Source organism: Simochromis diagramma, unplaced genomic scaffold (genome assembly GCF_900408965.1).
Source record: "Simochromis diagramma unplaced genomic scaffold, fSimDia1.1 OVJJ01000511.1, whole genome shotgun sequence".
Taxonomy (NCBI): Eukaryota; Metazoa; Chordata; class Actinopteri; order Cichliformes; family Cichlidae; genus Simochromis; species Simochromis diagramma.
In genome coordinates, this window is record NW_024387327.1 from 367,210 (window position 1) to 385,190 (window position 17,981).

Consider the following 17,981-nt stretch of genomic DNA (forward strand, 5'->3'; position numbering starts at 1 on the left):
GGCAACAGTGGGAAGGAAAAACTCCCTTTTAACAGGAAGAAACCAGAAATTCTTCTTTTCTCTTCATTTTAGTTCTTTTTAGCTCTTAAATTAAATAGTAATTTCTGTTTTTATTTGATCAGAGCAAGTCTTTCCTTGACCATGTAGTGACCATGCAGTCAGTGTTGTGGTGTATGTCTGTATGGATGGACTTTGTATAACCTTTTGACCTGGCTGTCCCATGGCTCCTTGCATTCCACCTTCTCCCTCTGGACCTAACACACCAAGCTGACCCTGAAATACACTCACCAGTTAGCTTTTGCTTTCATGACTTCTTACATGCAGTATTTATGAGCCTGAAAAAATGGGATAACTGTCTTACACTGTACCTTCGATCCTCTGGCTCCCCTACAGCCCTGCAACAGTAACAGTACCATTACCGTAACAGTACATACGGGGGGGGGGGGGGGGGGGGGGGAATTAAATATGTAAAAAGATGGTCCCTGCATACTTTTTCTCCTTTAGGTCCTGTGATGTGTTCTGTTATGTCAACCTGGAGAGTTACAGAGAAATTACAAAAAATTAGTTGTTTTATATCATGCTTCAATTCTCACACCTTTTCTTTCTTTGAATGAATCAATGTGGGTGCTACAGGTTGGGCTAAAGGCTAAAGGGTTTGAAACATTTATTCCTGAAAAAAGTCTTGAAGGAATAATTTTAAAACAAAGCTAATTTGTGGGTAACAGAGAGGAGGGAGATCATCACCATTAGCTCTGCTTTCCATTTGATTGGAGGAAACATAGGTGGTGGAAGAGGAGGAGTGATGAAGACTTCACATTTTGAAACTGACCACCTGCTGCCTCTGCTGGATGGGAATCCTGCACAGGCAGAGAGTACAAAAATCATGTTAATTACTGTGTTCCCTGTGCATTCTGGGAAAGGAGGGCACTGAGATCAATCAGATCTATAATCATGACATAGTGACGGTTTTAGGCAGTATGTGAAGTGAAAAACACTTTCTAAAACAAATCACATCTTGTGTTTTGATTTTACGTACCATCCATGACATCATGTTATCCAGAGTGATCCTATGATCAAGGCTCTGTGGCTCAGACATTAAATATTGAGGGGCATTGATTCTTGATTTGTATATTTCACTGTCTGACTTGTCTGCACAGCAGTCATGCTGCTGCATGTGCAGTCACCAACCACCTTTCCACTCTTTATTCTCTTCATAGCGGCCCACACTTCCTCTGCACAAGTGTGAGCCGCTGTGAAGAGAATGAAGAGTGGAAAGGTGGCTGGCAGATTTCTAGGAGAGAGGGCAGCAGACCTTTTAGGCTGTTTAACCAGACTGTTCACCACAGTCGTCATGCCCGAGGAATGGAAAAGAAATGTACTGGTACTGATCCCAAAACGTTGATTCTTTTCATCTGGACGTTTTCAGTGAGAGAAACACGGCACTCATCCAAGAGACGTCTTCAGTCTCAGCTGACTGCAGGTTTCCCCAATCTTATAAACAGTACATTTGCATAATGACTGAAACCAGCAGTACTGAATGAACAATGGGCTGGGAGGCCAATTCGTTGATTATTAAAATGTAATGTCAGTCAGCTGAGACTGAAGGAGTCACTTGGATGAGTGACGAAACATTTGTCCCACTGGAAACGCTGCATCCAGATGAACACAATCAACTTTTGGGGTTTACTTACCTGGATGACTGAGCATGCATCAAGGCACTGGAACTGATGTTCAAGAGCAAGGGTGATATGCAGAGCTCTAGTAACTACACAGGGATAAAGTTAATGACCCATACTATGAAGATAAAGTAAAGTGTTGTGGAAGCTAGGCTGAGAAGAGAGGTGACAATCAGTGAGCAGCAGTGTGGCTCCCTATCAACAAAGAGCTCTATGTGATGTTTGCTTTGAGAGTGTTGATGGAGAAGAATGGAGAAGGTCAGAAAGAGTCTCACTGACTCTTTGTGGCTCTCAAGAACACAGATAATAGAGAGAGAGAGCCAAGAGCCAAGAGAGGAACTGAGGTGCTGCATGAGGAACTCAGAGTATGTGAGACACACACAGGACACAGGACAGGACATGTACAAGGACAGCGAGATAGTGGTGAGGTATACGGTAGGAGTTACAGATAAATTCATGGTAGGGGTGGGATTATATCAGGGATCAGCTCTTAGCCCCTTCTTGTTTGGGGACAGGTTGACAGATGAGGTCATGCAGGAGTCTCTGTGGATGTGATGACATTGTTATAGTGCGCATGCGCCAATAGCGTACAGCCTGTTACAGTCGCTCCTGCTTTTCTCTTAGTTTAGCTCTTTTTTCTTACGTATTCTTTTTTTTTTTGACTTGTATTTTCATCCGTTTATTATCTCTTACTCAATCATGTGGATTGAGAGAGTTTTTGTTCTTCTGGTGGCCGTGGAACTGTTACTTTTATCAAGGAACGGGACCGCGGCACATCTCCTACACGCACAGACTGTTTACTCCAGAGATCAGCTGATCGCCCTGATGCCGGCCGGCTCGCTGGCCAGGCCCGCAGAAGTACCAGCTGATATTTGGAGGAAAACACATCGGGGATGCAGAGGTCAAGGACAGAAGAGAAGAAAGAAGGAGACGGTGAGACAGCGGAGGCTCGAAGCGAGGAGGAGCTATAAACCGTGTCTGCCGTCTATCGTGATGGGAAATGTGCGATCGTTGGCAAATAAAATCGACGAGCTCTCAGCACTGGTACGGAGTCAGAGGGAATACCAAGAGTGTAGCCTGATGTGTTTCACCGAATCATGGATGCACCAGGACATTCCCGATGAGAATGCTTCCGTGGAAGGCTTCCACACTGTTCGGGCGGACAGGGACAGCATCGCTAGCGGTAAGCAGAAAGGAGGTGGGCTTGCTGTTTTAGTTAACAACCAGTGATGTAACCCTGCCAACATAACAATCAAAGAAAAGATTTGTTGCCCGGACATTGAACTGTGTGCTGTTGGACTCGGGCCGTATTATTTACCCAGGGAATTCTCTCACATCATCTTGGTGGCTGTTTATGTTCCTCCCTCTGCTAACCCCACAGCTGCATGTGACACTTTCCACTCTGCCATAGCTCGGTTACAGACTCAGCACCCGAGTGCCTTTATTGTGATCTCGGGTGACTTCAACCATGTATCACTGGACAATACACTAACAACATTCAAACAATATGTGGACTGTCCGACCAGGGGAGAGAAAATTTTAGACTTACTGTATGCTAACGTCAAGGATGCATACAGCTCCTCCTCCCTCCCCCCACTTGGTAGGTCAGATCATAACCTGATTCACCTCACCCCCGCGCTATGTGCCAATTGTGAGGAGGGAACCTGTGACCACCAGGACTGTTAGGAGGTGGTCAGAGGAGGCAATAGCGGAACTACAGGGCTGTTTTGAGGTGACCAACTGGGAGACACTCTGTGAGCCTCACGCCGAGGACATCAATGGGCTTACTGAGTGTATCACAGACTACATAACTTTCTGCACCGACTCCATTGTTCCAGCTCAGACTGTTCATTGTTACCCAAATAACAAGCCGTGGGTGACTAAGGACATCAAAGCCCTCCTCAACAACAAGAAGAGGGCTTTCAGAGGGGGCAATAAAGAGGAGGTGAGGAAGGTCCAGGTGTTACTAAAGGACAAGATCAGAGAGGCTAAGGACAAGTACAGGAGGAAGCTGGAGTGGAAACTCCAGCAGAACAGCATGAAAGAGGTGTGGAGGGGCATGAAGACCATCACTGGATTCAGGCCAACCAACAGTAGGGGAGCTGAGGGAGGTGAGAATAGAGCTAACAAGTTGAATCTGTTTTTCAATAGATTCGACACCACAGTGTCTGCTCACACCCCCACAACCTCACCTGTAGTCAGCCTGAAATCCAGAGCCACACCACTGTACCAGCCTCTCTCTTCACATGGCGCTGTTACCTCCTGGGAGAGTCCTGACACCCCCCCCCCCCCCACCCCCACCCAGCACCTTCACTCAATTGAATCAGTTGAGATGCAAATGAGGAGACTTCACTCAGGCAAGTCTGCTGGACCAGACGGAGTGAGTCCCCTCGTCCTCAAGACCTGTGCCCCCCAGCTGTGTGGAGTCTTTCATAAACTGTTTATGCTGAGTCTGAGTCTGCAGAGGGTCCCAGTGATGTGGAAGACATCATGCCTCGTCCCTGTACCAAAGACGCCACGTCCCAGTGGCCCCCAGGATTACAGGCCCATGGCACTGACCTCCCACATCATGAAGACCCTGGAAAGGCTCATCCTGGACCAGCTGCGACCCATAGTAAGACCACATCTGGATCCCCTTCAGTTCGCTTATCAGCCTCGTCTCGGAACTGAGGACGCCATCATCTACCTGCTCAATCGTGTCTACACCCATCTGGACCAGCCGGCGAGCGCTGTGAGGGTCATGTTTTTTGACTTTTCTAGTGCTTTCAACACCATCAGGCCGACCATCATGGGTGATAAGTTAGCAGCGATGCAGGTGGATGCTTCTCTGGTGTCCTGGATTGTTGATTACCTGACAGGAAGACCATAATATGTACAGTGGGGCAAAAAAGTATTTAGTCAGCCACCGATTGTGCAAGTTCCCCCACCTAAAATGATGACAGAGGTCAGTAATTTGCACCAGAGGTACACTTCAACTGTGAGAGACAGAATGTGAAAAAAAAATCCATGAATTCACATGGTAGGATTTGTAAAGAATTTATTCGTAAATTAGGGTGGAAAATAAGTATTTGGTCAATAACAAAAATACAACTCAATACTTTGTAACATAACCTTTGTTGGCAATAACAGAGGTCAAACGTTTACTATAGGTCTTTACCAGGTTTGCACACACAGTAGCTGGTATTTTGGCCCATTCCTCCATGCAGATCTTCTCGAGAGCAGTGATGTTTTGGGGCTGTCGCCGAGCAACACGGACTTTCAACTCCCGCCACAGATTTTCTATGGGGTTGAGGTCTGGAGACTGGCTAGGCCACTCCAGGACTTTCAAATGCTTCTTACGGAGCCACTCCTTTGTTGCCCGGGCGGTGTGTTTTGGATCATTGTCATGTTGGAAGACCCAGCCTCGTTTCATCTTCAAAGTTCTCACTGATGGAAGGAGGTTTTGGCTCAAAATCTCACGATACATGGCCCCATTCATTCTGTCCTTAACACGGATCAGTCGTCCTGTCCCCTTGGCAGAAAAACAGCCCCATAGCATGATGTTTCCACCCCCATGCTTCACAGTAGGTATGGTGTTCTTGGGATGCAACTCAGTATTCTTCTTCCTCCAAACACGACGAGTTGAGTTTATACCAAAAAGTTCTACTTTGGTTTCATCTGACCACATGACATTCTCCCAATCCTCTGCTGTATCATCCATGTGCTCTCTGGCAAACTTCAGACGGGCCTGGACATGCACTGGCTTCAGCAGCGGAACACGTCTGGCACTGCGGGATTTGATTCCCTGCCGTTGTAGTGTGTTACTGATGGTGACCTTTGTTACTTTGGTCCCAGCTCTCTGCAGGTCATTCACCAGGTCCCCCCGTGTGGTTCTGGGATCTTTGCTCACCGTTCTCATGATCATTTTGACCCCACGGGATGAGATCTTGCGTGGAGCCCCAGATCGAGGGAGATTATCAGTGGTCTTGTATGTCTTCCATTTTCTGATGATTGCTCCCACAGTTGATTTTTTCACACCAAGCTGCTTGCCTATTGTAGATTCACTCTTCCCAGTCTGGTGCAGGTCTAAAATACTTTTCCTGGTGTCCTTCGAAAGCTCTTTGGTCTTGGCTATGGCGGAGTTTGGAGTCTGACTGTTTGAGGCTGTGGACAGGTGTCTTTTATACAGGTGATGAGTTCAAACAGGTGCCATTCATACAGGTAACGAGTGGGGGACAGAAAAGCTTCTTACAGAAGACGTTACAGGTCTGTGAGAGCCAGAGATTTTCCTTGTTTGAGGTGACCAAATACTTATTTTCTACCCTAATTTACGAATAAATTCTTTACAAATCCTACCATGTGGATTCATGGATTTTTTTTTCACATTCTGTCTCTCACAGTTGAAGTGTACCTGTGGTGCAAATTACTGACCTCTGTCATCATTTTAAGTGGGGGGACTTGCACAATCGGTGGCTGACTAAATACTTTTTTTGCCCCACTGTACGTCTCCCACAGTGTGTGTCTGATAAGGTGATCAGCAACACAGGGGCACCACAGGGGACCGTCCTCTCCCCCCTCCTCTTCACCCTCTACACCACAGACTTCAGCCACTGCACAGAGACCTGCCATCTTCAGAAATTTTCTGATGACTCTGCGGTGGTTGGATGCATCAGCAGGGATGATGAGGCAGGCTGTGGTCGACTCCTTTGTCACGTGGTGTGAGCAGAATCATCTGCAGCTCAACGTGGCAAAGACCAAGGAACTGATCGTAGACTTCAGGAAGACCAGGAAACACTTGACCCCTGTTTCAATCCAGGGGGTCAGTGTTGACATTGTGGAGGACTATAAATACCTTGGAGTACACATTGACAATAAACTGGACTGGGCTAAAAACACCACAGCACTTTACAGGAAGGGCCAGAGCCGTCTCTATTTTTTGAGGCGACTGAGGTCCTTCAACATCTGCCAGAAAATGCTGAGGATTTTCTATGAGTCTGTTGTGGCCAGTGCGATCCTCTATGCTGTTGCATGCTGGGGGAGCAGGCTGAGGGTCGCAGATGCCAACAGACTCAATAAACTAATCCGTAAGGCCAGCAATGTTGTGGGGATGGAGCTGGACTCCCTCAAGGTGGTGTCGGAGAGGCGGATGCTGTCCAAGATAAAGACAATGTTGGATAACACCTCCCACCCACTCCATGACATGCTGGTCAGTCACAGGAGCTCGTTCAGTGAGAGACTGAGATTACCGAAAAGCACCACTGAACGACACAGGAAATCTTTCCTGCCTGTGGCCATCTCCCAGTACAACGCATCCACTTAACACACTGGTTACTGCTACAACTACACATGTTTCTTTTCCAGCTATTTATTTATGAGTGACTTATGTATGTATGTATATATATCTATATATTGTACTATTCTTAGTTAGCGTATTGTCTGTCTTGTCTTAATGTTGGTTTATAATGGAGCACTGTAACAAAAAATAATTTCCCCCAGGGATCAATAAAGTATTCTGATTCTGATTCTGATTGTGATCTGTAGTGAGAGTTGGCAGAAGGTGGAAGAGACCCTGGAGATGTGGAGGTATGCAGTGGAGAGGAATGAAAGTCAGTAGAAGCGAGGCAGAATACATATGTGTGAATTAGGGATGGACCGATCCGGTATTCCGTATCAGTCCGATACTGACCTAAATTACTGGATTGGATATCAGAGAGAAATAAAAAATGTAATCCGATCCATTAAATATCACGAAAGCACCTCACAAAACTTGCCACATGGCGTAACCCACATCTGAGCAGTATGCATCACGTGATAGAGCGGCTGTGGCGTGCGAGACCTGTCGGCGGTCGGGTTGAGCATTTGGAGCCTGCATTTCATCTCGGAGAAAGTGATCCCAGAGAGAAGTAAAGCAAGTGTGTAAGTTCATCTCTGAATGTTTGTAAAGCATTCCAGCGTTAAGCTTAACAACCGATATATGGAGCGACTGCCTCTCTCTCTCCCTCTCTCCCTCTCCTGCTGCTACTTCATTCATAAAACTGATCAATGATCATCTGATCGGCTCTTCTGTCGCGACTCCGTCTCTCTTGTTTGTTTTTGGCTCACTTTACACCAGAAAGAGGAAACCAGCGGATAAACAATTAAAAAACACACTATATCGGCTTCATATTGGTATCGGCAGATATCTAAATTTATGATATCGGTATCGGACATAAAAAAGCGGTATCGTGCCATCTCTAGTGTGAACGAGAGGGAGACAGGTGGAAAGGTGAACATGGAAGGAAGAGAGGTAATAAGGATAGATGAGTTTACATACCTGAAGTCAGCCATCTAAGGCAATAGTGCACAAGAGTGGTCAAGAAGAGAGAGCAGGTAGGGTGGAGTGGGTGGAGATGAGTGTCAGGGCGATTTGTGACAGAACAATAGCAGCAAGAGTGAAAGGGGAGGTGTCCAAGATGTTAGTGAGACCTGCTATGATGTATCGTTTGGAGATGGTACAGAAGGCAGAGCATAAGATGTTAGGATTTTCAGAGTGAGCAGGATGGACAGGGTTAAATATGAGTGTGGCGGGGCGTGGTCTGCGGTGCCGTGCGGACGCACCTGCATGGCATCTGCAGGTCACGGCCGCAGCATTAAATCACGGAAAAGCAGGGTTATGAGTGGTCTTGTGGTGCGATGTGCGGCTGGCAGCTTGGGTGCTGCAGCCGGTGTAAATAAATGGCTCAAAATTACAATTTGTGGTCCCGCCATGCCTTATTCACACCACAATGAGTTCATCACAACAGTTCTGCCTGAGCAGTTTGGAAACAAAGGGGCAAGGCTGAGATGGTTTGGACATGTACAAAGTTTCACAGGGGATATATTCAATAAAGGACGTTCAAGATGGAGCTGCCAGGTAGGGGAAATGCTCATTAACAGACAGTTACTTCAATATTTTTGATTAATTTCTCCGGCCCCAACTCAGCTCTCTCCTTCACCAGGCTCAATACAGAAGTGTTTTCAGCCTCTCTCCATGCACAGATATATCACGTTGACCTCCTTGGTCATATCTGTGTGGCCCCTCCCTTGTTCGACCACACCACCTAATAGCCAATATCCGCTACTTGTCGTGTGACCACGAAGGGCCCTTGCCATTTGAAGTATCAATCACATCTTAATGGTTTAATCTGAAACTCACTGAGGTGGGTGCTTTACCTTAGGAGGCAAGAAAGTGTTAGTGTTTATGGACTTAACTGTTATCCAGTGTTTGACTCACTTGTTGTAATAGAGGAAGCAGCTGACGGGAGGCTGCTTAGCAACGCAGTCCATCCTAGGATCAGCTGAGTCAGCATCTCAACACTTCCTGCAACCACAAATCATGACCACTAAGGAAAGTACTGTTTCCCTCTGTGGTCATTTAAATATGGCTTCATGTCTCTCCTTCCGAACCAACACCCACCATCTTTTTCTATCAGGTGGAAAATCTGATGAGGAGACTAGCAGAAAGATCCATGAAACCATCAGTGATGACAGATATGTAATTAATAATTCAGACACAGCAAGACTGGTTTCAATGGGTTGCAAAGCTGCTTGGAGATCCACACCAACGTCAGGCAACGGATGTGTGTGGGCCCTGAGATCAGATATTTTAGGACAGATAGCATGAATATAATTTGTTTAAGTTGAGCTAATATGAGACAACAGTTTAAAGAGCAGAGGCCTCATTTATTATACTTCAGATCAAAACATTTAATCAAATGACTGTAGTTTAAGTCAGATCTGTCTTTAGACAGGTGCACATGTGTGTGGTCTGCATGTGTGTGCATGTGTATGTGTTGTGAGATTATTATATTATCTTATGCCACGTTAGACCCCTAATTAAAGATTGTGAAATCATTATGTAGTTTTAGTTTGCATTATTCTCCTGACTTAGAAGAAGGTGAAACTATTACACTTATTAAACTGATTTGCATTACATTAGACTGCTGATTTATTGTGAATGAATGATATTGTTTATGATGCATTATACTGCTGAGTTATAAGAAATACTGTTTTCAGAGAGTCATCACCTTATTTGTCTGACTAGAAAAGAACAGAACATACTGCACAGGAAGCCGAGGTCATAACTTGGGCTCACTGAGAGAGAAAGAATGTGGATGTTTAGGCTTTGTGACTAGGTGGAGGAGGGGCTGAAGCTATAAGAATGTGAGGAACACTCAGACGCTTCGAGATCAGGCGGACACCCTCCCGCGCTCATCTCCCATCCGGATGGTTTATGCTCAAAAGTGTTGAATTGTATGGAATAAAAGATTGTTGATTGAGCATTTATACACCGAGTATTGTCCTTCCTTCAGCCCAACGATCAAAAGAATTGGGAGATTTAACAGTGTGCACGAGAGGCAGATTTAGAACTTGTTCGCGTCACGCTTAAAATAATTCACCCTTCGCAGTTGTGACTCTTCCAGCTCACAGTGGAACTTAAGTTTTCTTAGCCTGGACTCGGCTGCAATGCCAAACACAGATTACAAACTTGAAGTTAAATAATCTGAAAGACCTCCAATGCAGGACCGTAGTCCCTCCACTGTAAACTCTAATTTAATAAATGGAATTTATTAATGTTCTTGTCCTGTTCATAAAACCCATTAAATAATGGAGAAGAACTTTTCCCCTAATATGTAATTAAGTATAAGAGTTCAGGTATGTTCATGCATTATAGTCAGTGTAGCATGTCTTACCTCAGTGCTGTTTCCTGCTCAGTGCCTGGGAAAGCTCTAGTCCTGTACTGGAGATGTCTGCTGGAGCTGCATCTCTTCCTGGTCATGGTCCAGCAGAACTGCAGCCCAATCTGCTATGCTTGCACGTTCAGTCTGGCTTAATCTCAATCAACTGTGGAAATGCAATGCAGCTTCTGGCACTGCTTCACAGGAATAATCAGATAATTACTTTAACACTGAGCCAAAGAGGAGCCTGCTGATCAGGACACATGCTGTGGAGGATGAAACTTTGAAAGCAGTCTGTAGCACTTTCTGTCATAATATATTACATGAATATATCAGAGCCCCATCAGTGCTGTTCATCCTGCACTGCAGCAATGGTCATAGTGGGTAACTGAAATAGTTTAAGTACTTTTTGCCCCGTAGAAATCAGCTGATCTTCAGTGAGCCCTTTGGATAAATATTTAGACCTTCGTACATTTCCGGGTGCGGGAGTGGGCTGATTGTTCCCTCAGTGGTAGCACCACTGAGGGAACAATGGGTACTCATGGCCGTTGATCAGTGGTTGTTGATCAATGGTCATGAGAATTTGAATAATTATGATGAAGAAACTGACCTCCCAGCCCATTGTTCATTCAGTGGGCTGGTTTCAGTCATTGTGCAAATGTACTGTTTATAAGTTTGGGGAAACCTGTAGTCAGCTGAGACTGAAGACGTCACTTGGACGAGTGACAAAACGTTTCTCCCGTTGAAAACGCTGCATCCAGATGAACAGAATCAACTTTTGGAGATTTACTTTCCTGGATGATTGAGCATGCATCAAGGCATCTGAAATAAAGCTGATCCATCTCTGTCCTCACACACTCGGGATCTGAAGTTCTACTTTTACATTTTTCAGTTCTACAGTTCTGCTGATATATGAGCTGTTTCTTTGTGAACATACCTCATTAACAATTATTCAGACAGTGTTTTTAAGATGAATATCTGCAACAAACTCAGTAAAAAAAACAACAAAAAAAACCACAGTCAGTACTAAAAAATTAATCAGTGGAAAAATTAAACACACATGTTTACTTACGCTGCCAAGTGGGAGTAGTTGGTTTCAGTACATAAATATTGGGCTTTGGTATTTAATCCGCAGTTATTGGTGTGACTATGGTGTGATTATTAATCACTGTATTCAAAAGTGAGTAGAGGGACAGGGTGGCTTGCTTGGCTCCTTTGGGTGGCACTGTCACTTGGTGTTAACTCGCTCTGCGGTAGAGTACCACTTCCTGTTCCTGCTCAAACACAGTGGTGTTTCTGAGTAGCTTATCTGCTTGGCAATTTAATTAAAAACCGTAAGATACATTTTTTCCATAGTATAATCTTCACGTGCTTCATCCGAAGCACACTTTCTGTGTACTCACTCCCTAATTTATAGCCAAAGTATTCACTCACTGAGTCTTTACTGTTTCGCTAGCTTAGCTTAACTCATAGCCGACTCACTAGCACCATGGCCTCTTCAACTGTCCGTCCTGCAGTTTCTTGCTCATTGTGTCAGATGTTTAGTTACTCCTCGGCCTCCTTTAGCAGTAATGATATCTGTAACAAATGTAGCATATTTGCAGCTCTGGAGGAATTACTGAATTGGAGACTCGGCTTCGCACCCTTCATTCACCCGTAGCTAGCCAGGCCCCTGTAGCGGTGCAGCCAAGATAGCGTAGGCCTCGCTCCCTGTTCCCCGGCAGACCCCAAGCAGCTGGGGAAAGAGGGCGGCTGGGTGACGGTGAGGAGGAAGCATAGTCTTAAACAGAAGCCCCAGGTACAACACCAACCTGTTCATGTGTCTAACCGTTTTCCCCACTCGGCGACACACCCGCCGGGGGTCAAACTCTGGTAATTGGTGATTCTGTTCTCAGACATGTGAAGCTAGAGACACCGGCAACCATAGTCAATTGTCTTCCAGGGGCCAGAGCAGGCGACATTGGAAACCTGGTCTTGTTTAGTGATGTTCGATTCGTGAACGAATCGTTCAATACTCGAGAATCACTTTACTGACTCGTGAATCATGATTCACAAGCTCAACTGACTCACTGACTCATCCCTGTTTCTGTTAGCAAACGAATTCGCTTAGTAGAAATATATCTAGCTTATAATTAAAATTGCGGGGGGAAAAAACAACAGCCAGTTTCTTAACAAAAGCATTTCTGCTCTGAACTGGAAGAAAAAACCCTGAGTAGAAGCTCACATCAAGAAAATAGCTCCTCGGTTCACAGTAGCATCGCTCTGCTAACATGCTAACAACACATTTGAGCTACTCACCCCCTCCCTTCCTGTGTTGAATCGTAAGCGTAAGCAAATCACTCAGGACTCGCTCACCCCCTCCCTCCTGTGCTGAATCATAGAGCGAACGAATCACTCACTCACTCACTCACTCCCTCACTCACTAACCCCCTCCCTCCTGTGCTGAATCGTAAGCGTAAGCGAATCACTCAGGACTCACCAACCCCCTCCCTCCTGTGCTGAATCATAGAGCGAACGAATCACTCAGGACTCACTAACCCCCTCCCTCCTGTGCTGAATCATAGAGCAAACGAATCACTCAGGACTCACTAACCCCCTCCCTCCTGTGCTGAATCATAAGCTTAAGCGAATCACTCAGGACTCACTAACCCCCTCCCTCCTGTGCTGAATCATAGAGCAAACGAATCACTCAGGACTCACTAACCCCCTCCCTCCTGTGCTGAATCATAGAACGAACGAATCACTCAGGACTCACTAACCCCCTCCCTCCTGTGCTGAATCATAGAGCAAACGAATCACTCAGGACTCACTAACCCCCTCCCTCCTGTGCTGAATCATAAGCTTAAGCGAATCACTCAGGACTCACTAACCCCCTCCCTCCTGTGCTGAATCATAGAGCGAGCGAACGAATCACTCACTCACTCACCCCTCCCTCCTGGCTCACAGCTTCTTCTTCTTCTTGGTTGGCAACCAATGTTAAGGCACATTACCGCCCCCTGGCTCACAGCTCAGTGGACATTTAGATGAGAAAATATATATTTAACACATTTAAGGAAAATACTAATAAAATAAAAATAAACAAAATAAATGTTTATTAAGCAATTTTGATAGGAAACTGCTTAATTTTAGAAATGTTTTTGCTCTTTTATGCTCCATAAAATATATATATATATTTTTAGAATCATTCATCTTAGCAGTGGGATTTACATGAAAAGAGAAACAAATTAAGTTTGAGTGAAAATGTAATTTTTTTGCACTCTCTGGTCAACTGACTCAGTGAATCAAATGACTCAAAAAACCTGATTCACTTTGGTGAGTGACTCATTAAAACTCGATTCAGTAAAAAGAATCAAATTTACCATCACTAGTCTTGTTAGGAGAGACGGCATCCATCCCACTTTGGATGGAGCAGCTCTCATTTCTAGAAATATGGACAAATTTATTAAACCCCCCAAAATATGACTATCCAGAGTTGGGACCAGGAAGCAGAGTTGCAGTCTTACACGCCTCTCTGCAGCTTCTCTCCTCCTGCTACCCCCCCAAAAACCCATCTCAATAGAGACTGTGTCAGCTCCCAAACAGACAAAAAACAAACTAAAAACCAGCAACAAACAACTTAAACATAAACAATCACAAAGAAAGAACAATACAGTATCCACATCTGAACCAAAGAGTAAAACAGTGAAATTATTAAAATTCTGGGGTGGCTGTAGCTCAGGTGGTAGAGCAGGTCAGTTACTGGAAGGTTCGAGGTTCGATCCCAGGCTCCTCTAGTCTGCATGCCAAAAAGATACTAACCCCATGTTGCTTTCCGATGCATCCATCTGAGTATGAATGTGAATGAATGACAGATAGTAAGCACTTAACAACTTAGAAAACGTGCTTGTGTGAATGGGTGTGATTGGGTGAATGAATTAGTTGTATAAAGCGCTTTGAGTGCTCAGCTAGAGTAGATAAGCGCTATATAAGAACCAGTCCATTTAAATATTAGGTCTCTCTCCTCCAAGTCTCTGTTAGTACATGACTTAATAATTGATCAACAAATTGATTTACTCTGCCTTACAGAAACCTGGTTGCAGCAGGATGATTATGTTAGTTTAAATGAATCAACACCCCCGAGTCATTCTAACTACCAGAAACCTCGAAGCACAGGCCGAGGGGGCGGTGTGGCAGCAATTTTTCACACCAGCCTATTAATCAACCAAAGACCCAGACAGACTTTTAATTCATTTGAAAGCCTGATGCTTAGCCTCGTCCACCCCAGCTGTAAAACTCAGAAACCAGTCTTACTTGTTATCATCTATCGTCCACCTGGGCCTTACACAGAGTTTCTGTCTGATTTCTCAGACTTTTTATCTGATTTAGTTCTCAGCTCAGATAAAATAATTATTGTGGGTGATTTTAACATCCATGTAGATGCTAAAAATGACAGCCTGAACATGGCATTTAATCTGTTACTAGACTCAACTGGCTTCTGTCAAAATGTAAAAGAACCCACCCACCACTTTAATCACACTCTAGATCTTGTGTTAACATATGGCATAGAAACTGAACATTTAACAGTGTTTCCTGAAAACCCTCTCCTGTCTGATCATTTCCTGATAACATTTACATTTACAATAATTGATTACACAGCAGTGGAGAGTAGACTTTATCACAGTATATGTCTTTCTGAAAGTGCTGTAACTAAGTTTAAGAATATAATCGACCCACTGTTATCATCTTCAATGCCCTGTACCAACATAGAGCAGAGCAGCTATCTGAACGCTACCCCAACAGAGGTCGATCATCTTGTTAATAATTTTACCTCCTCACTACGTACGACTCTGGATACTGTAGCTCCTGTGAAAACTAAGGTCTCTAATCAGAAGTACCTGACTCTGTGGTATAATTCTCAAACACGTAGAATAAAGCAGATGACTCGTAAGCTGGAGAGGAAATGGCGTGTCACAAATTTAGAGGATCATCATTTAGCCTGGAGAAATAAAAAAAAAAAACAACATAAAATGAAGGAACAACAAGTAAGCCTGCAGTGCGAGAGCAAAGTGCTCTAATGGGGTGATATGGTACTACAAGGTCATTAAGTTAAGATGGGGCCTTCCAGGCATCCAGGTCTTTATGTCTTTAAGACATTCCTGCAGTTTAACTCATTGGTGTGTGTTATCTGGCTTCATGGACAGATAGAACTGGGTGTCATCTGCATAGCAGTGTAAATGTATGCTATGTCTTCTAATGATACTGCCTAAGGGAAGCATGTATAATGTAAACAGAATTGGTCCTAGCACTGAACCCTGTGGAACTCCATAATTAACCTCAGTGTGTGAAGAGGACTCTCCATTTACATGTACAAACTGGAGTCTATTAGATAGATATGATACAAACCACTGCAGTGCAGTACCTGTAATACCTACAGCATGTTCTAATCGCTCTAATAGGATATTATGGTCGACAGTATCGAACGCTGCACTGAGGTCTAGCAGGACAAGCACAGAGATGAGTCCACTGTCAGAGGCAATAAGAAGATCATTTGTAACCTTCACTAAAGCTGTTTCTGTGCTGTGATGAGCTCTGAAACCTGACTGAAACTCTTCAAATAAACCATTCCTCTGCAGACGATCTGTTAGCTGTTTGACAACTACTCTTTCAAGGATGTTTGATATGAAAGGAAGGTTGGAGATTGGCCTATAATTAGCTAAGACTGCTGGGTCTAGAGATGCTTTTTGAGTAAGGCAAGGCAAGTTTATTTGTATAGCACAATTCAACAACAAGGTGATTCAAAGTGCTTTACAGAGACATTAGAAACAAAAACAAATAAAAAGCACGATTTAAAATTGATTAAAACAAGCAAACAAACAAACTAATTAATTAACAAACAAACACACAAAACAGTATATAAAATCAAAACAGATAAAATCAGAACAGTAGATAAAATCAGTAGTTAAATGTAAGTTTTGAAATTTAAGCTTAAAAGTGTGGATTTGGTGCTTTATTCAAATGCAGCTGAGAACAGGTGAGTCTTCAACCTGGATTTAAATAAACTGAGTGTTTCAGCTGATCTGAGGCTTTCTGGGAGTTTGTTCCAGATATATGGAGCATAAAAGCTGAATGCAGCTTCTCTGTGTCTGGTTCTGACTCTGGGAACTGATAAAAGACCGGATCCAGATGACCTGAGGGATCTGGAAGGTTCATACTGGGTCAGGAGGTCACTGATGTATTTTGGTCCTAAACCATTCAGAGCTTTATAGACCAGCATCAGAACTTTAAAGTCTATCCTCTGACGGACAGGCAGCCAGTGTAAAGACCTCAGAGCTGGACTGATGTGGTCCACTTTTTTGGTCTTAGTGAGGACTCGAGCAGCAGAGTTCTGAATGAGCTGTAGTGGTCTGACTGATTTTTTAGGTAGACCTGTAAAGATGCTGTTACAGTAGTATTACAAAGTAATTCCTGTTTTCTAAGTATGTTTTGAACCAGTTTAGTACAGTTCCTGAGAGACCTGCCCAGTTCTCCAGTCGTTTGAGTAATATATTGTGGTCAACTGTATAAAATGCTGCACTGGGATCCAGTAAAACAAAGACTGACATTTTTCCACTGTCTGTGTTCAGACATATGTCATTAAACACTTTGGTCAGAGCGGTTTCAGTGCTGTGGTTCTGTCTAAAACCTGACTGGAAGGCATCATAGCAGTTATTCTGTTTTAAGAAATAATTGAGCTGTTGAGAAACTGCTTTTTCAATGATCGTACTTAAAAATGGAAGATTTGAGATCGGCCTGTAGTTGTTCATTTGTGTCTTGTCAAGATTGTCCTTTTTCAGTATAGGTTTTATTACAGCAGTTTTTAATGATTCTGGAAACACACCTGACATTAAAGAAAAGTTGACGATCTGTAACAGGTCTGACTCTAAAGTCTTTGAGACCTTTTTGAAAAAACTTGTTGGCAGGACATCTAAACAGCAGGAGGAGGAGTTCAGTTGACCTAAGATGTCCTCCAGGTCTTTGCTGTTAATAAGGTCTAACTGTTTCATGGTGTTTAAACATTTTTTCGGTGGACACAGTACATATCCTGGATCTGCTGTTGAAGTACCAATTGCTTGTCTAATCTTTTGGATTTTGTCTGTGAAGAATTTGGCGAAGTCATTGCAGGCCATGGTCGAAGTTCAGCTGCCACTGACACAGGAGGGTTTGTTAGCCTGTCAACTGTAGAAAATAAGACCGGAGCATTATGGCTGTTTTTAGTGATGATGTCGGAGAAGTAGGACCTTCTTGCACTCCTCAGTTGTAAATTATAATTGTGAAGTTTCTCTTTATAGATGTCATAATGAACCTGGAGGTTTGTTTTTCTCCATCTGCGCTCAGCTTTCCTACACTCTCTTTTTTCATTTTTCACTAGTGTGGAGTTTCTCCATGGAGACTTTTTCCTTCCAGAGATAACCTTCACCTTAATGGGAGCAATTGTATCCATTACATTTAACATTTTTGCATCGAAGCTATTGACGAGCTCATTGACTGAACCTCTGGACAGATCAGGTGTTAATGGGAAGACCTGGTTAAAAATTGCACTACTGTGTTCGGTTATACACCGTTTTGTGATCACTGCTGTTGATATATTTGTGTGGGCTGAGATTTTACTTTC

The 17,981-nt window shown here is 43.9% G+C and overlaps 1 protein-coding gene across 1 annotated transcript; it reads right to left on the reverse strand.

Moving 5' to 3' along the window:
* Positions 1-87: 87 nt before the first annotated feature.
* LOC120717965 (acetylcholinesterase collagenic tail peptide-like) lies at positions 88-8,990 on the reverse strand. Its single transcript, XM_040006271.1, has 5 exons — positions 8,908-8,990; positions 745-857; positions 491-532; positions 369-395; positions 88-273 (listed from the first exon to the last, which is right to left on the reverse strand). Exons 1-5 carry the CDS (start codon positions 8,981-8,983, stop codon positions 91-93), a joined length of 441 nt encoding a protein of 146 aa, XP_039862205.1. The 5' UTR covers positions 8,984-8,990; the 3' UTR covers positions 88-90.
* Positions 8,991-17,981: the final 8,991 nt, after the last annotated feature.